Source organism: Trachypithecus francoisi, unplaced genomic scaffold (genome assembly GCF_009764315.1).
Source record: "Trachypithecus francoisi isolate TF-2019V2 unplaced genomic scaffold, Tfra_2.0 Lachesis_group0, whole genome shotgun sequence".
Taxonomy (NCBI): Eukaryota; Metazoa; Chordata; class Mammalia; order Primates; family Cercopithecidae; genus Trachypithecus; species Trachypithecus francoisi.
This window is the reverse complement of record NW_022681453.1, coordinates 155,363,343-155,386,983: the sequence shown is the minus strand read 5'-3', so window position 1 is coordinate 155,386,983 and position 23,641 is coordinate 155,363,343. Positions and strand designations below refer to the sequence as shown.

At 38.8% G+C, this 23,641-nt stretch overlaps 1 protein-coding gene across 4 annotated transcripts in view; it reads right to left on the bottom strand.

The window, feature by feature from the left end:
* PIK3CB (phosphatidylinositol-4,5-bisphosphate 3-kinase catalytic subunit beta) overlaps positions 1–23,641 on the bottom strand; it is a 186,307-nt gene that overhangs the window by 62,536 nt on the left and 100,130 nt on the right. For all 4 annotated transcript variants that reach the window (XM_033212501.1, XM_033212503.1, XM_033212502.1 and 1 more), the window contains 2 exons: positions 4,322–4,573; positions 2,067–2,163 (listed from right to left, as the gene is read on the bottom strand). In XM_033212501.1, coding sequence (XP_033068392.1) covers positions 2,067–2,163; positions 4,322–4,573 — 349 coding nt within the window. The remainder of the gene's footprint in view (positions 1–2,066; positions 2,164–4,321; positions 4,574–23,641) is intronic.

Genomic DNA, 23,641 nt, shown 5'->3' with positions numbered 1-23,641 from the left:
TTTTCAAATGTTACTTACAAAGCCATGAATTAAAAAATTCAAATTCAAATTAGTTCACAACTTTACTAGATATATCAACAAACTATAAAGACAGGAAAAAAGAAAAAGAAAACCACTATTATAATGCAAGATTTACACTAAAAATGCCAACATTTGAGAAAGCAGTATAGACCAATGGGAAGATTTGAATAGTCTTTCATTCAAATCCTAGGTTTGAACCAGCTATGTAAGACTCACTTATTTTCTCTGAGCTTCACTTATCTGTAAAAATGGAAATAAAACCATCTATCTCATGTGATGAGGGTATTCTGAGTAGTATTTGAGAAATAAAGGTGTGTGGAAGGTGCTCCGCTTACATCAAATTTCAGGCTAACGCCAACTAAAGAAAAAGCATTTTAGGTCAGGTGTGGTGGCTCAAGCCTATAATCCCAGCACTTTGGGAGGCTGAGGCAGGAGAATGGCGTGAACCTGGGAGGCGGAGCTTACAGCGAGCAGATATTGCACCACTGCACTCCAGCCCAGGTTGACAGAGCAAGACTCTGTCTCAAAAAAAAAAAAAAAGAAAAGAAAAAAAGTGTTTTTACTATTTCTCCCTAATCAGAGAATATTCCTTCTACTAATGAATAAAGTTAGCACAATTAGGAGCAACAAAGGTTATTATAAAGAAGACACTGTTCTTTAGGAGAATTTCTTAAAAAAAAGAAAAAGGAAAAAAAAAAACAATAAAAAATGCTGCAAGCAACACACATTCATTAAAATAAGAAATATATTCAGGAATAGGTTTCCCCCACTGTGTGCCTGGCAGCACTGACTTAAAGAGTCAGAAGTTTAGACTATTTTGGTCGGGCACAGTGGCTCACACCTGTAATCCCAGCACTTTGGGTTGCCAAGGCGGGCGGATCACCTGAGGTCAGGAGTTCAAGACCAGCCTGACCAACATGGAGAAACCCCGACTCTACTAAAAATACAAAATTAGCTGGGCGTGGTAGCACACGCCTGAAATCCCAGCTACTAGGGAGGCTGAGGCAGGAGAATCGCTTGAACCTGGGAGGCAGAGGCTGCAGTGAGCCAAGATCGTGCCATTCCAGTCTGTTGCCACTCCAGTCTGGGCAACAAGAGCGAAACTCTGTCTCAAAAAAAAAAAAGAAATTTAGATGATTTCATTCCTAAATATGGAGATGCATAAGATTTTTTTTTTTTTTTTTTTGAGACGGAGTCTCGCTCTGTCACCCAGGCTGGAGTACAGTGGCCGGATCTCAGCTCACTGCAAGCTCCGCCTCCCGGGTTCCCGCCATTCTCCTGCCTCAGCCTCCCGAGTAGCTGGGACTACAGGCGCCCGCCACCTCGCCCGGCTAGATTTTTGTAGATTTTTTTAGTAGAGATGGGGTTTCACCGTGTTAGCCAGGATGGTCTCGATCTCCTGACCTCGTGATCCGCCCGTCTCGGCCTCCCAAAGTGCTGGGATTACAGGCTTGAGCCACCGCGCCCGGCCGATGCATAAGATTTAAAGACAAAGCTACCCATCACAAAACTTAAAAGTTATGTCCTATGGTCAGACTAGACAATCTGTAATGAGCTAAATTAATAATTTGTTAATACTAGAGTTAACCTGTTACTAGCAAAATAATGGTACATTATTTGTTGGAAGTATGTTTAAAATACTAACTTGTTAAAATAATGATTTAAAATACAGGCCAATAATAGTGGCTCATGCCTGTAATCCCAACACTTTGGGAGGATCCCTTGAGGCCAGGAGTTTTGAGACCAGTCTTGGCAATATAGCGAGACCTTGTCTCTACAAAATAAAAAATAATAAATAATAAAATAAAATATAGGCCGATTTTAAACCAAAACAAGATTTGTAAAGAAATCTACTCAGAAACAAGTAATTTTATGATAATATTAAAATAATTTGTGTAAATCTGTTTTAGAATAAATAATAATACAAAATGATAACTTCATTTTACTAAATTGAAAGAATGGTGATTCATAAAAAAAATATTAACTAGTCCACATGCCAAAAGTTAGTTACTGTTTAACACTAAGGATAAGAATGTAAATCTTACCAGGAAATGAAGACCAGCTGTGTAACATTATGTCTCCAGTTCTCAATTGTCCTTTAAAGTCAAAAACCATCGTATTTACCCACGCTACAGGATAATGCTGTTGAAAAAGACACAATTACATAAATATGCTAAGAATAACTTTAAGGTGTAAACGTGCACATGTCCTTTGTTTCAATAATGTTAGTTCTAGAAAGTTCTGAACGATTTCCAAAATAATCTTCTAAAATGAGAACAAGATATACATAGAAAAATGCTCAATATCTTTATTATGTTTAAGAATAACCTTAAAACCCAATTAATAATTCATAATAAAATAGTACATGAATAAAATAGAATATGGATTAAACAGCCTTGTGAAAATGAGATTTTTCTTTTTTTTTTGAGATGGAGTCCCACTCTGTCACCCAGGCTGGAGTGGTGGTATGATCTCAGCTCATGCAACCTCCACCTCCCAGGTTCAAGAGATTCTCCTGCCTCAGCCTCCTGAGTAGCTGGAATTACAGGCACCCGCTACTACACCCGTCTAATTTTTGCCTTTTTAGTAGATACGGGGTTTTGTCATGTAGGCCAGGCTGGTCTCAAACTCCTGACCTCAGGTGATCCACCCACCTAAGCCTCCCAAAGTGCTGGGATTACAGGTGTGAGCCATCATGCCCAGCCAAAATGAGAAATTTTTAATAATCCAAGAAAATACGTACAATATCAGAATACATGTTTTAAGAGCTTTCAGACTACATAAATCTCAATGTGGAAGGAGATAATGTCTCTAGGTATATAAATATGTCTCTTAAAAGGAGGCATTGAGCTGATAGGACTTTTTATATAAACATTTAAATAGATTAATTTTGCCATACTATATCAAAAATCTTATAATCAAACACTTTGAGGATAATTCTATATCAGGGAAGAAAAAAATACTAAGGAACTAACGCTTCTGTGACTTTTTAGTCATTAAAAGTTATTTTATTTTTAGAGTACTTTTTTTTTTTTTTGGAGACAGGATTTTACTATGTTGCCAAGACTGGTCTCCAACTCCTGTCCTCAAGCAATTCTCTCACCTCAGCCTCCCAAAGTGTTGGGACTACAGGCATGAGCCACTGTACCTAGCCTAAAAATTATTTTTAGATGATTATATGATGATAACCAGAGGAGATGCTTATATTCCTATGTTAAGAATAAAAGAACACGGCCGGGCACGGTGGCCACACCTGTAATCTCAGCACTTTGGGAGGCCGAGGCGGGTGAATCACGAGGTCAGGAGTTCAAGACCAGCCTGGCCAACATGTTGAAACCCTGTCTCTACTAAAAATACAAAACATTAGCTGGGTGTGGTAGCGGGCGCCTGTAGTCCCAGTTACTTGGGAGGCTGAGGCAGGAGAATCGCTTGATCCCGGGAGGCGGGAGGTTGCAGTGAGCAGAGATAGTGCCACTGCACTCCAGCCCAGGCGACAATGTGAGACTGTCTCAAAAGAAAAAAAGAATAAAAGAACACAAATTCATATAGATAAATATAGTAACTAGATTTTAAAAACGTATAAAATTAATGTCCCCATCCCCACCAAAAAGTTTTCAAAAAGCTAGAAGAAAGTAAAACACTTGACTGAAAACATAACATGGAAGATGAAAGTATGACAACAGGTCCATCCTCTTATATCCATAATTTCAAAATCTGAGAAGCTCTAAAAACTGAAGGTTTGTTCATAGCTCACGTGACAGCAAAACGTGCCCAGAGATAACAAAAAGCTAATGATAGTCACATTTAGTATGAATATTCATATATTTCACTCCAAATATTAACACGTTTGATGACGCATTTATGCCCCAGACCCCACATGATATGTTAAGTCAGTTATGATTAATGATCTTTCTAAAATGCACAAAATTCTGAATTCTTAAACATATCTGTCACATGAAATTTCAGTTGAAAGGCTGCATAACTGTAAATTTTTCAAATATCATCATTCTTTATATCTTCTTTAAAGTATTACATATGTAATAAAATACTTATAAAATAAATCTGCCAAAAAAAAATCCGTGGTAGAAGGAGCAAGATTGCAAAAAAAATGCATAAACATAAACATAAATAAATGCATTAACCTAAAGACATAAACATGAAAATTTCTTATCTTCTTAAAATCAGTTTTTAAGGATGAAAGTTATCTAATATAATTTAACTTATATTACTCAATTATTTCAAACAGTCTTAAAATTATTCCATTACATAAAACAATCCTCGGAAGTTGGTATATCATTACCACTTTTCCAGCTTTTCTGATGGTCTGATATTTAGAGGGATTAATATTTTTCGTTGATTTCTTCGTTTTTACTTTATCCAAAACAGCATAAATAGCAAAACATAATCGAGCCATTCTTGGTAAGTCACAAATATTAATATCAAATTCCAGTGGTTCATTCCAAATATGATCATTTTTCCCTGATACCTCTGAGCTTACGATGGTTTTACACAGGAGCTCAGTACCATGAAAAAGACCAGCCCTGACATGAACCTGTAATGAAGCAGACAAAAAACAAATATGAAGTCATTAATACTGTACCACTAAAAACATCTCCTTTTTGTTTGTTTGTTTGTTTGTTTCTACACTAAAAACATCTTTATTTTGGAGAAGGAAGGAACATACCGGAAGAATAAGCACGCAAGTTTTAGAAAGCCTACTTGTCTACAGAACCACTAGACAGTAATTAACTAGTTTTATTGTTCAGTAAACTGTAGATAGTCTAATCTGTTTTTCACTTGCTAAGTAAACCAGCTACAAAATCACATATTGGTCCAAATACCAGGGTGCTCAATGGTTTAAACAAGTCTAAAGAAATCAAGACAGTAAGTATAAGCATACTATCATATGCTTACCCACTGACTTCATTTACTTGAGGTCTTGTCTTCTCTATGTGTAGGAAAGAATGAATGGATGAGATGGCTCCAAAGTTTCTTTCTACATCTAAATAATTTATGGTTTTGTCATACTAAGTCAAGAGCTAACAAAAGATATTCTATCCATATCTATGATTATCCTATATATCACTGTCCTTTGTTTTTCCCTAAAGGCCCAGGGCCAGAGTGATACAGGGCATGCATAAGATGTCCCAGACAATTTTACTCATTTGCAGTGTTTTAAAAGATAAGACCTAATTATCACCAATTTAAAAGTCAGGGGGAAAGTAGAGCTAAAATCAGTAGTAAACAGAGATTGACCCAGTGATACACTTTTAAGGTAGAAAGTTTTTATACCAGTTTATTCAGATGTGATACTGGCACACAATATTACTCAAAAAATATTTACTAAATAAATGAATACATATGTGGAATTGTTTAGGCTTATCTTTCATTTTTCAAAAGCTTATCAACAAAGCTTCTTTGGCTAGTTAAGAGTTACTTACCTCAATATTTGAAAAGGAAGATACATACCCAAGAATATCCACACACTTCATCTACAGATACTAAAATATATTTAAACAGTAATATAAAATTTTAAATACTGAGGTAATCAGCAATTTTAATTATAAATATTTATAATTATGAGTTTAAAACCTATTAAAATAATTAAAACTATGTTATGCTGGCATAAATAAAACTGTAGGTTAGTAGGCCAGAGACATAATAAAAAAAGATTACTGACTTAATAAATAGTATTTTTATCTAATTCCAGCAAAATAAACACAGATGGATTAGAGAGTTAAATATTTTTAAATGATTAAAAGCTAAAGAAATATTATTAAAAAGGTATCAGAATAACTTTTGAAGCTGGATGATGGGTTAATGGAGGTTCATTATACTATTCTACTTTTGTGTATATTTGAAACTTTTCTTTTGAAAAAACTTAAGCTGAAAGAAAAAAATTGGTTATTCTAAACGCAGATGGATTATAATAATATGATAAATATTCAAGTAACAGGGGTTACAAAGGATACTAAAAGTAGTTGCAGTAAATCCTCAGGTCACTAGGAATTTACATCTGAACACATGACCTAATTCCCTTCAACTCCAGAAAAAGGTGTAATCCTTCTATTCAAGTCTCCTGGTCCCATATTGCTCCAGCTCCCCAAGTACTGAGATGTTGCTCCTTTGCTCCTCTGCATTGGAAAAATCTTCCTCCAGCAGGCTATAAACCTGTGCAAGTCTCTCTAAAATCAAACTCAAACAAAAATCTACCTTAGAAGCTAACTAACCATAATCAGTCATGTTCTTTCTACCACAGTGACAATGGTACCAGCAGCCACTCAGTCACCTTTGTCTCTTACTTTCAATTCATTGTGAAGTCTATGCTGTATACAAAGAAAAAGTTGATTTACGATGTAACTTAAATGAAAAACAGTATAACACAAAATACTATCAAAATACTGTACTATAGCAAAATACTATCAAAGGCACGGCCAGGTGCAGTGGCTCACGCCTGTAATCCCAGCACTTTGGGAGGCTGAGGCGGGTGGATCACTTGAGGTCAAGAGTTCAAGACCAGTCTGGCCAACGTGGTGGAACATCATCTCTACTAAAAATACAAAAATTAGCTGGGTGTGGTGGAGAGCACCTGTAATCCCAGCTACTCAAGAGGCTGAGCAGGAGAATCACTTGAACCCAGGAAGCAGGTTGCAGTGAGTAAAGACTGCACCACTACATTCCAGCCTGGGCAACAGAGCAAGACTCTGTCTCAAAAAAAAAAAAAAAAAAAAAAGAGGCATGTTCACCTTGTAAACTGTGTGAAGAATACAAATAAAAGTAGTTTATAGGCTGGGCATGGTGGCTCATGCCTGCAATCCCAACACTTTGGGAGGCCGAGGTGGGCAAGATCATAAGGCCAAGAGATCGAGACCATCCTGGCCAACATGGTAAAACTCTGTCTCTACTAAAAATACAAAAATTAGCTGGGCATGGTGGCGCATGCCTGTAGTCCCAGCTGCTCAGGAGGCTGAGGCAGAAGAATTGCTTGAACCTGGGAGGCAGAGGTTGCAGTGAACCGAGATTGCACCACTGCACTCCAGCCTGGGCGACACAGTGAGACTCCATCTCAAAAAAAAAAAGGTAGTAGTTTATAGTGGATAGCTGGAATATTGGTGATTATTGTCTCCTTTGATTAAAGGGGGACAAATACTAAAATCAATAATTTTTTATTTTATGTTATATAATGTTACTTTTAAATATTTAAAAATATCCCAGAAAGTATCATAAAATGGCTGGATGTCTAAATGTAAGACCCTATACAGACATAACAGCAAAATGGCCACAGTCAATCCAAAACTCATTAAACGAAACCATGAATGAAAATACAAAATTTTTTTGCTTTTTTTTTTAAACTTTCATTTTAGGTTTGGGGGTACATGTGAAAGTTCGTTACATTGGTAAGCTGTTGTCACAGGGATTTGTTATATAGATTATATCATCATCTAGGTATTAAGCCTAGTACCCAACAGTTATCTTTTCTGCTCTTCTCCCACGTCCACCCTTTACCCTCAAGTAGACTCCAGTTTTCTGTTGCTTCCTTCTTTGTGTTCATAAGTTCTCATCATTTAGCTTCCTTGTAAGTGAGAACATGCAGCATTTGGTTTTCTATTCCTGCATAAGTTTGCTAAGGATAACAGCCTCCAGCTTCACCCATGTTCCCTAAAGACATGATCTCATTCTTTTTTATGGCTGCACAGTACTCCATGGTGAATATGTACCACATTTTCTTTATCCAATCTGTCACTGATGGGCATTTAGGTTAATTCCATGTCTTTGCAATTGTGAGTAGTGCTGCAATGAACATTCGTATGCATGTGTCTTTATGGTAGAATGATTTCTATTCCTCTGGGTATATACCCAGTAACGGGATTGATGAGTCAAACGGTAGTTCTGCTTTTAGTTCTTTGAGTAATTGCCATACTGCTTTTTACAATGGTTGAACTAATTTACACTCCCACCAACTGTGTAAGTGTTCTCCACAACCTCACCAGCATCTCTTTATTTTTCGACTTTTTAATAATAGCCATTCTGACTGGTGTGAGATGGTATCTCACTGTGGTTTTGATTTGCATTTCTCTAATGATCAGTGACATTGAGCTTTTTTCCATATGCTTCTTGGCTGCATGTATGTCTTCTTTTGAAAAGTGTCTGTTCATGTCCTTTGCCCACTTTTAACGGTCTTTTTTTCTTATAAATTTGTTTAAATTCCTTATAGATGCTGGCTATTAGACCTTGTTGGATGCATAATTTGCAAATATTTTCTCCCATTCTGTGGGCTGTTTACTCTGTTGACAGGTTCTTTGGCTCTGCAGAAGCTCTTAAGTTTAGTTAGATCCCACTTCTCAATTTTTGCTTTTGTTGCAATTGCTTTTGGTGTCTTTGTCATAAAATTTTTGCCCATTCCTAAGTGCAGGATGGTGCTGCCTAGGTTGTCTTCCAGGGTTTTTATAGTTTGAGGTTTTACATTTAAAGTAAATGTAAGTGTACATTTACATTAAGTCTTTAATCCACCTTGAGTTGTCTTTTGTTTATGATGTAAGGAAGGGGTCCAGCTTCAATCGTCTACATATGGCTTGCCAGTTATCCCAGCACCACTTATTGAATAGGGAGTCTTTTCCCCACTGCTTGTTTTGGTCAACTTTGTTGAAGATCAGATGGTCGCAGGTGTGCAAACCTTATTTCTGGGCTCTTTATTCTGTTCTATTGGTCTAATGCCTATTTTTGTATTAGGTATTATTTTTTAAAACAACCATTTGGGTTTTTCTCCCTTTCTTTAAGCAGGCAGTTTCAGGATTAAGTAGTCACACCCTTAAGCAACCTTTCTTTAAGTCCATGTCTCTGAACTACTTCAAATGGTATTTCCCTGTGTTCCCAGAAATTAGTCAAAAAGCCTGGGGACTTTCATTTTTTTTCTAAAGCCTATGAACTAAAGAAAACTATGAAGAAAGATTTACACAACAGCACTTTTAGAAAATCTTTATATCTACCTTATATGCTATACGCAAAGTATCTAAATTATGAGAAACTTACATTAGCACAGTTTTTTTTTGTTTTTGTTTTTGGAGATGAGGTCTCACTCTGTCACCCAGGCTGCAGTGAGGTGGCATGATCTCAGCTAACTGCAACATCCATCTCCCAGGTTCAAGTGATCCTCCTACCTCAGCCTCCCAAGTAGCTGAGATTACAGGTGCGTACCACTATGCCTGGCTAATTTTTGTATTTTTAGTAAAGACAGGGTTTCATCATGTTGGCCACGCTGGTCTCAAACTCCTGAGCTCAAGCCATCTGCCCACCTTGGCTCCCAAAGTGATGGGATTAAAGGCATGAGCAACCATGTATCCGGTCTAGTGTGGTATTTTACACAGCTAAAATAGAATACTAGATAGAATAGGAATAAGTGAAGGCATATTAAGACACACTTCACTTCTCATAATCCTAATTACTTTGTTTCTGTAAATAAAAGTTTAGTTGCCTGTAAGAACCATCCAACAATTATTTTCTCCTGAGCAATGAAGAAACAGCTCCATCATCAATGTCTGTTTCAGCTCTGCATCAGCTCTGTATCATCTCCAGAGAAGTCTTTCAAGACTGAAGAAATAATTTCACAGCTTTAAACACATTATCAAAAATTGTGTATGACATTATATACTCAACATTTAAACTAAATTCCATTCATTTAAACTAAATTCATATAAATTCCCAATCTGCTCTGCAAACACTGACCAAAAAAAGGGGGTAGGGGAAGAAATGTGTATGTACAGTGTGAAAATAGAAAATGAGACCTGAAGAAATATCTAGGCTAGAAAAAAAAACTTGGGAATCAAGCAAAGGTGGTACACTTTTTCTTTTTTTTTTTTTTTTTGAGACGGAGTCTTGCTCTGCCGCCCAGGCTGGAGTGCAGTGGCCGGATCTCAGCTCACTGCAAGCTCCGCCTCCCGGGTTCACGCCATTCTCCTGTCTCAGCCTCCCGAGTAGCTGGGACTACAGGCGCCCGCCTCGTCGCCCGGCTATTTTTTTTTTTTTGTATTTTTTAGTAGAGACGGGGTTTCACCGTATTAGCCAGGATGGTCTCGATCTCCTGACCTCGTGATCCACCCGTCTCGGCCTCCCAAAGTGCTGGGATTACAGGCTTGAGCCACCGCGCCCGGCCGGTGGTACACTTTTTCAAGTTTCTGACAAGGAAGATACCAGTAATTGCTTTCCCAAATCTGATGAAGACTAAGTGAGAAGAAAATCACTAAGAGGTGTTGATGCAGGGTCCACATGCCTGATGCAAACAACCCATCTGACTTCTGAGTTCCTTGGCCTCAAAATCTCCAACTGGGTACTTCTCTCCTTCCCTTCAGCCACACAATCCCACGATCCCACCCTGAATTTGACTTCACCACACCCTAGCACCTCCAAATCACTAATTATCACATCTCAGTTTCCAACCACCCAAATCTACCACTCAGATTCCACCCCATTCCAACTTACTGCTAATACATTCCCAAAGGAAAACTTTGTAGCCATCACTAAAATCACTATTTCAACAACCAACACCTCTTTCTCTCTGCTTCTCTAATAGTTTTGTCTGCCTTCACTCTCACCAAAATTATCTGCAAATGCCTCTCTCGCATCCCACTCATCTGGAAGTCTGTATCCTGGATAAACCTAATCATCTGCTTCTTCTCCATCCCAAATGTTTTCAGGCAGGCCAGCACCATGACTGACTGTTTTCAAATATAAAATTACTATTTCAGGCTGGGTGAGGTGGCTTACACCTGTAATCCCAGCACTTTGGGAAGCCAAGGCAGGCAGATCCCTTGAGCACAGGAGTTCAAGACTAACCTGGGCAACACGGCGAAAGCCCATCTCTACAAAAAAATACAAAAATTAGTCAGGTGTGGCGGCATGCACCCGTACTCACAGCTACTCGGGAGGCTGATGTGGGAGGATCGCCTGAGCCCAAGAAGCATAGGTTGCAGTGAGCAGAGATTGTGCCACTGCACTCCAGCCTGGGTGACAGAGCAAGACCCTGCCTCATTCAGAAAGAAAAAAGAAAGAAAATAAATGAAATAAAGAAAATAAAGAAAAGACTATTTTGTTACTACAAGATTTCTTACCTTTTACTGCTCAAAACTTCTATTACCATTTACTCTCCAAAGAGATAATCAGTCTGCAAACTACAAAAAATTTTTAAAGCCCTGTTTAAGCTACTTTTTGGGAAAATGAAAGTGATTTCATTGGCAACTAACACTCCACACATGTTCATGAAAGATGAGTGGGGGAAAGGGTGGTGCCATCTATTCACACATGATTTCTGCTTAGAAACTTCATATCCATAATTTTTTTTTTTTAGAGGGAGTTTTGCTCTCGTTGCCCACGCTGGAGTGCAATGACATGATCTCGGCTCACTGCAACCTGTGCCTCCCAGGTTCAAGCAATTATCCTCCCTCAGCCTCCCGAGTAGCTGGGATTATAAGCGCCTGCCACCACGCCCGGCTAATTTTTTTGTATTTTTAGTATAGATGGGGTTTCACCATGTTGGTCAGGCTGGTCTCCATCTCCTGACCTCAGGTGACCCACTTGCCTTGGCCTCCCAAAGTGCTGGGATTATAGGTGTGAGCCACCACACCCAGCCAAGATGATTTTAATGTTACTCTAAGCTCAGTTGATGATCCATGTGTGCATATATATATATAGAGAGAGAGAGAGAGAGAGAGAGAGACACTTTGATCTTATTTGACCTTAAATGAACACAACAAAGACTCCACTGCCTAATCATTCCCAAATCCAGTTTTGAATAAAAATATGCATACAGAATTTCCTGAAAAACATGCTATTTATTTAGGAAGTCCAAATATGATTCAATTAAAGATAAACCATCAAATGACTGAATACAGTACTAAGACTGAATTAATCTGGTCTCTTCTAGAATGACCTTTCCCAGATTACACTGTCAATATATTTTATGTCTACCTAGTGAAATACATTATAAGAGAGATGAGAAGCATTATTTTACCTACTATAATATGATGTTGTCAGAGGTGTTGGTGCTCACTACATTACGCACTGTGTCTCATTCATAAGGATTCCCTAAGCATATCTCTCTCAATTTACAGTATTGAAATATGCCACAAACTCATAAATAACTAGTTTGTTTTATCTTATGAGATTCTGAATATTATAACTGATCATGTTTTCTCTTTGCCTTGTCCACTAGGTGTAGGGCAAGCAGACAGCCAAATATGTAGCCCACATCAAGCAAATAATTACACAGGATCTAATATTATATACCTGCCTACGGGGAATCTTGCTACTGGGTGGTTTTTTTTGTCTTATTTCCTGTCAATTAACTATCTTCTATTTTTTTTTAAGTCAAAACTGTGTATACTGTATGTGCTATTTAAGAGAGAGACAAATACACACAAAGACTGTGTGAAAGGGTGTAGTCTCACCTCAAATAATCTGTAAAATAAGATTTGGTAAATCACAAATAAAACAAAACATACATAAAACATATTTTGCATCTGTTGTATGGGAGGTTATAAGATAGGAATATCAGAATTAAAATGGTATTCAATTCTTACTCTCGGTAATCTTACATGAATTTGTCACCTTTTTAATATGGCATTTAAATATAATTTATGCAGAAAATTATGAATTTTACAAATGATTATTTTTCAATGTTCTGGTGATAAAGACATTGAGAAATAAAAGACCAATAAGTACCCACCATATAATAAAGGCTCAATAAATGTTAGCTAGTATTTAAAAACGAAACAAAACAGAATGCTAGTTATAACTGCATCCAAAAACTTCTGGCAAAACTCAGGTATAGGAAGTGAAGTAGAATTAGGAATGAGCTGCTATAAAAGCTCAAAAAACAAAACAAAAACAAAACCCTCAATTATAATGGGCTAAAAAAAAGTCCCATACCACCTGTGAACAGCTACAACAAAGAATGTGATCTGGGAAAGAATAACAGTAAAGAACTAACCTAACTTGAGCATGGTGACAATTGAAAAAAAAAGAAAAGACCCTGCACATTCTGAAAAAAAATTGTTGAAAATAAGTATCATTATTTAATAGTCAAAGTATGATTTATTTCAGGCCAAGTCATTAAGATCAGTTCTGCTTGAGAAATCTCTGTGTACTTTGCCAAAATTTTTAAAGGTGACAAATGGTTAAAAAGAAACATGAGTAGGAAAAAAGACCCAACTTTATAATGATGCTAAAAATTTTGTTCTCTGAATTTAGAATCTCCCATTTAAAAAAAAAAAAAAGCATAAAAAGTTTTTGTTTTCAGAAAAAGCAGTAGCAAAATCCATTCTCTAAATTTGTATCACATGAAATTTTATAAAAATTGTCCCATTTCCTGAAGTTTGAGCTGGGTCTTCTTTAATCTTGAGAAGTAAAGCATTTTAAAGTATAATTAATCATGCTTTAAAGCCTGGCACAGTAGTTCACGCCTGTAATAGCAACACTTTGGGAGGTCGAGGTGGGCAGATCACTTGAGCTCAGGAGTTCGAGACCAGCCTGGGCAACATGGCAAAAGCTCCTCTCTACTCAAAACACAAAAAAATAGCCGGGCGTGCTGGTGTGCGCCTATGATCCCAGCTATTCAGGAGCCTGAGGTGGAAGGATCCCTTGAGCTTTGGGGCCGGAGCCTGTGGTGAGCCGAGACGCGTCACTGCACTCCAGCCTGGGTGACAGAGTGAGACCCTGTCTCAAAAAAAAAAAAAAACAAAAAAAAAAACCATGCTTTATACAGTTACATGTTTTATTATCCAACTTTAATAAATTTTCACGGAAACACTTCTTCACAAGCCCCAGAACATTAGAAGAGCAAAAGAAGTCAGGCTTTGTCATGCAAAGGACTTGCCACTGTGCTATAGCAGGGAGGTGCCAAGCCAACACACAGACTGCATTCCTATACTCACCAATTAAAAATGTTCTGTGTTGAATAAGATATGAATTTTTTTCACATCAACATTTTAATTTCCTTCTTGTTCCACAATATGGCCAAAATCCACTACATTTTTGCCCTTAGATATTAGACACAAAAAAAGATCAGTAGCATGAATAGGTGGAAATTCTCATGTTTTGGGAATTTCCCAGCCTTGATCATTTGTAAAAGGGAAAAACTGTCTCTTCTACCTTCATACACTTCAGACACCAAATGTGAGGGTTTTTCCTACAACAACCAATTATCTAACTCTCTGGACACCAATTGAGTATCCTACAATTCAATTTGACGCTACCTGGACTTAATGCAGATGCTACCAGATTATGGCATTAGTTCCATAAGACTGACTTCCAATTCAGATGACAATTGCAAATCCCAGGTTATTATTTGTACTTCTGATCATTCGAGGGTTCCCATAAAAGCCTTCCTCAGGTTCAGTTTGCTCTAATGGCTCACAAAACTCAGGGAAACACATTTATCCATTTATTATAAAAGATATTACAAAGGACAGAAATAAATAGCCAAATGAAAAGGTATATATATGTTCTTCAAGGTCCAGAAGGGTACCAAGTGCAGGAGCTTGTCCCCATGGAATTTGGCTGCACTATCCTCTCAGCATGTGGGTATATTCATTAACCCAAAAGCCCTGCAAACCCCATTATTTAGGGTTTTATGGAGGCTCCATTAAGTAGGCATGGTTATTAAGTCACTGGCCACTGTTAAGTCGGTCTCTATCCTCCCTCCCTATTCCAGAAGTCCCAGTGTGGGGCTGAATGTTCCAATCCTCTATTCACGGGGTTGGTTTCTCTGGCAACCGCCTCCATCCTGAAACTATCCAGGGGCTTTAAGTTGCCATTCATCTTGTCAGTATACAAAAAGACACTCCTATCATTACCCAGATTCCATGGGTCTTGAAAGCTCTTTTGTCAGGACACTAAGACTAGATCAAACCATTAGAATAATAGATGCTCCTATCACTCAGGAAATGACAAGGGACTTAAGGAGCTCTGTGCCAAAAGTCAGGGCGGAGACCAAACATATATTCTTTATTATGTCACAATTTGTAAGAAGGTAGCTTTGTTCTGACTTATGAGAAGAATACTGTGTGACCTTAAACTAAGGATAAAATGTTAGAGACAGTTATGTTAAAATGTATTCATTCATTGCACAAATATTTAGTGTTCCAGGCACTGAAAGAAGATAAAAAGAGGAAGATACAGGGAAAGTGGGGGAGTAGGGGGTTGGGGTGTGAGGGTTGAAAATTTACCTGTTGGGCATAGCGTTCAGTATTTGGGTGATGAATACACTAAAAGCCCAGACTTCACTACTATGCAATATATGCATGTAAGAAATCTGCATTTATACTCCCTAAATTTTTTTTTTAATGTTTAAGATCAAAGATACAATTTCCTTGGGTTATACACTTTAATAGATAAGGAGTCCTGCGATCTATATAACTAGGCTATGGGGAATTATGATGTATGACTGATACGTGTGATACAGGATATGTCTGCACTTGTATTTCTCTTGGTTTTCTTGAATTTGTGTTTCTGTCTTTTGCTGACTTTGCCAATAATCTAGTTTCCTGTGATTATTTCCTTAAGTAGTCTTCCTGAACTGTACTTTTGCTCTTCTTTTTCTCAAAGTCAGATTGCACAAATGTTAGACTTTCTGGTATTTTCTCACAGATTCCTGGGGCTCTATCAAATTTTTCTCCCATTTTACTCTTTTAAACTAGAAAATTTGTATTGATTAATCTTTAAGTTCACTGACCCTCTCCTTTCTCATTACCATTCTGCTACTGGGTCCATTCAGTGTATTTTTAAATTTCAGTTATTATATTTTTTAGTTCTGAATTTTCCATTTGATTCCTCCTTATATCTTCTATTTAATGGCTGAAACTTTCTCCCTTTCCAGTCCCTCCTATTGTATTTGCCCTTAGTTGTTATAGCATTTTCATAACTGCTTTAATGTTTTTGTAAGATAATTCCAACATCTGTGTCATCTTGTCACTGATGCTTACTGAACTATCATTGTCCACACAACTTCAGATTTTCCTCATTCTTTATGTGTCAACTAATTTTGAATTGTATTCCAGATATTTTGTCTATTATGTTATGAGACACTGGGTCTTGTTTATATCCTATGGAGAATGTTGATATTTTTGTTTTAGGGGGCCATAGTTAGGTTCAACAATTTCAAGTTTCCATGAGCCTTCTGTGAGCTGCAGTTCCGATACCAGTTCAGTTTTCAAGTCTTCTTATAGGGCTATTTGCATCTGTCCCATGTGTGCACTACACATTAACCAGTCTGAGACTTGGGTAATGGAATATGCCACTGTTCACTTCTCAAAGCATGTAGACTGTTAAGAGCAGATACTCATATGCACAGCTCAGAAGCTTATAAACACAAATAACTTTAAGAGGTTGCTTTCCTGAGCTTATCTCACTCTGCAATGTTCCAAGTATTTTTTAGTAGGCTGGGGCTCCACTTTACTTGTTACCCAACTGGAAAGCTGAGGCTTTATTCACCCACACTTCCTGCAACTAGGCTAAACACTAGGAGGGAGTCTACAACTCCTATAATTGAAGCAGACATTCAACTCTGAGTCTTAGGCTTTGCCTGTCCCCAGTGCTCCTGCCACTGTCACTGCTACCACTGTTGCTATTGCCACAATACTGTTCAGAGACTGGGGCAATGCAAAAGAGAGAAAAGAAACAAAAAGAGGAGAAAAAAGGGTGCAATTCATACAGTCTCTAAGAGTCAGAAGATGCCTTTCCCACTAGAGCTATACACAGCTATAAATAATGCCATCTTCTAGATTTTAGGCAACACTGAGTTCAGGTTTCTGCTGAATATTAATTAAGATGTATACATGAAAGACAAAAACGCTACAAGGCTAGCCAGTCTTGGTGGCTCATGCCTGAAATCCCAGCACTTTGGGAGGCTAAGGCAGAAGGATCACTTGAGCGGAGGAGTTTGAGGTCAACCTGGACAACACAGTGAAATCTCGTCTCTATAAAAAGTAAAAAAAAAAAAAAAAATTAGCTGGGGGTGATGGTGCATGCCCGTAGTCCCAGAGACACAGGAGTCTGAGGCAGGAGGGTCTCTTGAGCCGAGGAAGTCAAGGTTGCAGTGAGCTGTGTTTTATCCACTGCACTCCAACCTGGGTGACGGAGCAAGACTCTGTCTTTAAAAAAACAAAAACAAAAAACAAACAAAAAGCCCTACAAGGCTGAGGAAAGACTGACCAGGAAGCTATATGCTACAGAATTCCAAGCACTCCCACAGAGATGGAAAACGTTCAAGCGCCAGGGAGGCAGAGTGGTGAGTCAACACTGAACACGTGAGATTTCTGTTACAGACCTCATACAGAGTCATGTGTCCTGTATGATCTCTCAGACTGCAAATATGATGATTAGACTACTGTGATTAGGTTATACTATATGATACTGTCGGCTTTAAGGAGGGTAGATAATCCTCAGTGAGCCTGATTTATTTGTTGAACCCTTAAAAGACACTCAGCTCTTCCTAGCAAGAGTCAAAGCATGAGAAAATTTGATGCATGAGAAATTCTCCAGACTTAAAAGTTAGGGCCACAAGGCAAAGATCTGAGAGCTGCCTCTAGTTACAGAGAGAAGACCCCAGCCAACAGCCAGCAGGGAATTGGAGACCTCAGGCCTACAATCAGAACCGGGCCAACAACCTGAATCAGAACTGGAACAGAACTGGGCCAACAACTTGAATCAGTTCAGAAACAGATTCTTTCAGAGCTTTCAAAAAGGAGTGTGGCCAAACTACACCTAGATTGCTGAGCTAGTAAGTAAATGTTGTTTTAAGTTTATGGTATTTTGTTATCCAGCAACAGAAAACTAATATAAGGGACTACTATGAACTTCATGCCAGACAACAAAAACAAAACAAATTCTCTGAAAGATAAAAATTACCAAAATTGACACAAAAGAAACAGAAAATCTGTCTACCATACCCATTAAATAACTTTTGAATTTCTTTCTTTCTTTTTTTTTTTTTTCAGATGGAGTTTCGCTCTTGCTGCCCAGGCTGGAGTGCAATGGAGTGACCTCAGCTCACCGCAACCTCTGCCTCCCAGGTTCAAGCGATTCTCCTGCCTCAGCATCCCAAGTAGCTGGGATTACAGGCATGCGTCACCATGCCCAGCTAAGTTTTGTATTTTCAGTAGAGACAGTTTCACCAGGTTGGTCAGGTTGATCTCGAACTCCTGACCTCAGGTGATCCACCCACCTCAGTCTCCCAAAGTTCTGGGAGTACAGGCATGAGCCACGACGCCTGGCTGTAAATTGAATTTCTAATTAAAAATCTTCCTATAAAGAAAACTTAGGCCGGGTGCGGTGGCTCAAGCCTGTAATCCCAGCACTTTGGGAGGCCGAGACAGGTGGATCATGAGGTCAGGAGATCGAGACCATCCTGGCTAACACGGTGAAACCCCGTCTCTACTAAAAAAATACAAAGAAAAAAAAAACTAGCCAGGCGAGGTGGCAGGCGCCTGTAGTCCCAGCTACTCGGGAGGCTGAGGCAGGAGAATGGTGTAAACCCGGGAGGCGGAGCTTGCAGTGAGCTGAGATCTGGCCACTGCACTCCAGGCTGGGCAATAGAACGGGACTCCATCTCAAAAAAAAAAAGGAAACTTAAGGCTCAGATGGCATGGAGTAAGTTCTATAAAATATTTAAGGAATAAATAATATCAGTCCCACGTAAACTTGTTCAGAAAATAGAGCAGGGGAAGGCTTCTCAACTCATTAAATAAGACCGACATTATTCTAATACCAAAATCAAAGAAAGACATTACAAGTCAACAACACATCAATGTTCCTCAATTTTCCTTATGAGCAGAGACAATAAAATCCATAACAAAATATTAATAACTCAAATTTAATAATGTATAAAAAGGCTAACACATCTTGACCAAGTGAACATTATATCAGAAAAGTAAGACTGCTTTCAACTTTTGAAAACCAATGGATGCCAGGTGAGGTGGCTCATGCCTGTAATCCCAGCACTTTGGGAGGCTGAGGCGGGTGGATCACGAGGTCAGGAGATCAAGACCATCTTGGCTAACACGGTAAAACCCCGTCTCTACTAAAAAAAAATAAAAAAATTAGCCAGGCATGGTGGCGGGCGCCTATAGTCCCAGCTACTCGGGAGGCTGAGGCAGGCTGAGGCAGGAGAATGGCATGAACCCGGGAGGCGGACCTTGCAGTGAGCTGAGATTGCGCCACTGCACTCCAGCCTGGGCGACACAGCAAGATTCCGCCTCAAAAAAAAAAAAAAGAAAACAAAAAGAAAACCAATGGATTAAAATATACAAATCAAAAATCATCTCAAAAAATGCAGAAAAAGTAATCAACTTTTTCTTAAAGGGTAAAAATTTTCAGCAAATTAGGAAGAGAATTTCTTGAATAAGGGGAATCTATGAAAACAACAACATTATAATTAAAGTTGAAAGACTGAATGAATGCTGTCCTTTAAGATAAAGAACAAAATCAAGATGTCAGGCCGGGTGTGGTAGCTCACACCCGTAATCCCAGCATTTTGGGAGGATGAGGTAGGCGGATCACCTGAGGTCAGGAGTTCGAGACTATCCTGGCCAACATGGCAAAACCCTGTCTCTACTAAAAATACAAAAATTAGCTGGGTGTGGTGGCAGGCACCTATAATCCCAGCTACTCCGCATGCTGAGGCATGAGAATCACTTGAACCCGGGAGGCGGAGGTTGCAGTGAGCCGAGATTGTGCCACTGCACTCCAGCCTGGGTGACAGAGTGAGACTCTGTCTTGGTAAAAAAAAAAAAAAAGAAAAGAAAAGAAAAAAGTCAACTATAATGGTTAATATTTTACATGTCAACTTGATGAGGTCACAGGGTGCCCTGATATTTGGTCAAACATTTTTCTGGGTGTTACTAATGAGATATTTGGTTAAACATCATTCTGGGTGATTTTGGATGTGATTAACATTGTAATCAATAGACTGGGTAAAGCTGATTGCCCTCCCTGATGTAGGCTAGCCTCATTCAACTGGCTAAATACTTGAAGAAAACAAAGACTGACCCTCCCCAAGTAAGACAGAATTCTTCCTGCTTGACTGCCTTGTAACTGGGACATTGGCTTTTTTTCCTGCCTAGGGACTCTTAAATGAAACGCTGGTTCTTCCTGTTGTCAAGCCTACCAGCCTTCAGATGGGAACTACACCCACTGGCATTCCTGGTTCTCAGGCTTTCAGATTCAGACTGGAACTCAACCACTGGCTCTCTTGGGTCTCCAGTTGCCCACCTCCATAATCATATAAGTCAATTTCTTATAATAAATCTTCTATATTTTTTGCTTATTTATATGTGATAATATAGATATAGATATACATATTGTATCCTATTGGCTCTGTTTCTCTGGAGAACCCTGAGTAACCCATTTGCCCTTATCACTTCTATTTAAAATTGTACTGGGAGTCTTAGCCAGTGCAAAAAGGAAAGAAAAAAGTTTGGAAAGAAAGATGTAAAGCTGCCACCTTTTTTCAGATTTTGCTTTAACATTCTACTGGAGCTCCTAACCTGTGTAGCAAGATATATCTAAAGGAAAATCATGTCATAATTACATTTAACGTACTCAGATTCAACTATATAATCCTGCTGGGGAGAAGAAAGAAAAAGAGAACGACAGTGCTAGGTACGGTGGGATGAGGTACATACATTAAATACTACCTGTCATTAAGCCCATTAATCCTCTCCATGAACATAACAACTGCAAACAATAGAATCAATCAAGCTTGATACCTGATAGAAGTGGCAAAACACATGGTCATAAAATGTCAATGACTTTATTAGGTTTCTGACCACTGACAAAGGAGTAACGCATAATGCTTGAGAAAAAATAAAGCATGAAGAGATTTATCTTGGATATTTTTTAGGAAGAAATTAAATAAAGGGCTGCAGAGAAATACCAACCATAAAAAAATTAAAGAACTGATAAATTATCTACAGAAGACAAATACGATAACCTGGAAATTGGAAGAACAAGTAGAAATTCCCATTTGTTACTATGTAGATTCTATACATATAAATCACTAAACAAAACCATCTATATATAATATTCCATATGACTGGTGGGTAGATTTGACTCCATGTGATTTTTGCCTTTAAAAATTAAATCCTGGTCTGGCATGGTGGCTTGTGCCTGTAATTCCAGTGCTTTGAGAGACCAAAGCAGGAGGATTGCTTGAGGCCAGGAGTTGAAGACCAGCACTGGCAACATAGCAAGACCCTGTCTCTATAAAAGTAGAAATAAAAATAAAAATTAGCTGGAAGTGATGGCGTATACCTGTAGTCCTAGCTACTTGGGAAGCTGAGGTAGGAGGATCGCTTGAGCCCAGGAGTTGAAGGTTACAGTGAGCTATGATCATGCCACTGCACTAGTGAGGGTGACAAATACCCTGTCTCTAAATAAATAATTTAAAAAAAAAAAAGAATAAAATGCCGGGCGCGGTGGCTCACGCCTGTAATCCCAGCACTTTGGGAGGCCGAGGCGGGTGGATCACGAGGTCAGGAGATCGAGACCACAGTGAAACCCCATCTCTACTAAAAATACAAAAAATTAGCCAGGCATGGCAGCAGCCGCCTGCAGTCCCAGCTACTCGGGAGGCTGAGGCAGGAGAATGGCGTGAACCTGGGAGGTGGAGCTCGCAGTGAGCCAAGATCGGGCCACTGCACTCCAGCCTGGGCGACAGAGCGAGACTCCGTCTCAGGAAAAAAAAAAAAAAGAATAAAATCCTCAAGGAAGTCTACTATTTACTAATCCAGAGGATTGTCCAACATGTATTATAAAGTGAATAAATCAAGTTATACAACAATATATATAGTATCATCCCTTTGTTAACAAACAAACCATTTGACAAATCACAGAAATAAACACAACCAAAACCCTTTAATTCCCATATCATATGTTTAAAAGTATTTTTATAAACCTGGAGGGCATTCAAAAAGTTTGTTAACTTTGTTTTTTTTTTTTTTTTTTGAGACGGAGTCTCGCTCTGTCACCCAGGCTGGAGTGCAGTGGCCGGATCTCAGCTTACTACAAGCTCCGCCTCCCGGGTTCACGCCATTCTCCTGCCTCAGCCTCCCGAGTAGCTGGGACTACAGGCGCCCGCCACCTCGCCCGGCTAAAAAGTTTGTTAACTTTGAATCCCTTATGATGGTAAGGAGAGACCAGTACCTTTCTTCTTAATCATGTTTGCACTTTTTCTTTTCCTTTCTTTTTTTGGGGGGAGATTGGGTCTCACTCTGTCACCGGGGTGGAATGCAATGGCACAATCTCAGCTCAGGGCAGCCTCGACCTCCCAGGCTCCAGCGATCCTCCCACCTCAGCCTTCCTCATAGCTGGGACTACAGACATGTGCTACCACACGCAGCTAAGTTTTGTATTTTTTGTAGAGATGGAGTTTCGCCATGTTGCCCAGGCTGGTCTCGAACTCCTGGACTCAAGTGATCTGCCTGCCTAGGCCTCCCAAAGTGCTAGGGTTACAGGTGTGAGCTACCATGCCCAGCCTATTTGCACTTTTTCATTTACTGCAACAATTATTCATGTTATACTTTTGCAATTGAAAAATTTAAATTAAAAACAGGATTACCACTAAAACAGAAAACAGAGGTTAATTGGTCATAAACACACTCATTAAAAAGAAAAATCTAGACCAGGCGCAGTGGTTCACACTTGCAATCCCAGCACTTTGGGAGGCCACGGCAGGCAGATCACGAGGTTAGAAGTTCGAGACCACCTGGCCAATATGGTGAAACCCTGTTCTTACTAAAAATACAAAAATTAGCCAGGTGTGGTGGCGTGCACCTGTAGTTCCAGCTACTAGGGAGGCTAAGGCAGAAGAATCACTTGAACCTGGGAGGCAGAGGTTGCAGTGAGCCGAGATCGTGCCACTGTACTCTAGCCTGGGCAACAGAGTGAGACTCCATCTCAAAAAAAAAAAAGAAAAAGAAAAATCTAGCAGAGGATATAAAAGCAAAGCCTTTATTTTAATGATAGCTACTCAAAGAATCTTCTTCTAAGATTGCAAATATTTAAGGTGTACAACATGATGGTTTAATATAGAATAAAGTGCTTGCTACATGGTCAAGTAAATTAACATATCCATTATCACACACAGTTACCTTTCTTTTTTGAGGAGTGGTAAGAGTACCTAAAATCTACTTTCCTAGCAAATTTCCTGTATACAACATTATTAACTATAGTCTTCATGTTGTATATTAGATCTCCAGAATTATTCAACCAAGATAACTCTTTGTACCTTTGAATTATTTCTCTCAACTTTTTTCACAGCCTCACTCACTTGTCTAACACCAAAGGTGGTAACCAACCTTCTACTCTCCCCCAAAATCTTTAATGCCCATGTACAAAAGCAAGATATTGATAATTTTTGGCAAAGGGGTCCTGAATGTATCTTCACAGCAACAAACATTTCAAACAAACCAAATCTTTTCTTGGATCACAAAAATTATTCACTTAATTTCCAACCCAGCAAATTAGGGAAAATAAATGCTTTATACTCTGAGACAAAATGCTTTGTTAAGCCTTTATTTAAATGTATGGGATTGAGCAATAAACCCCCACATGTTAACAACTTGTGGTCCAT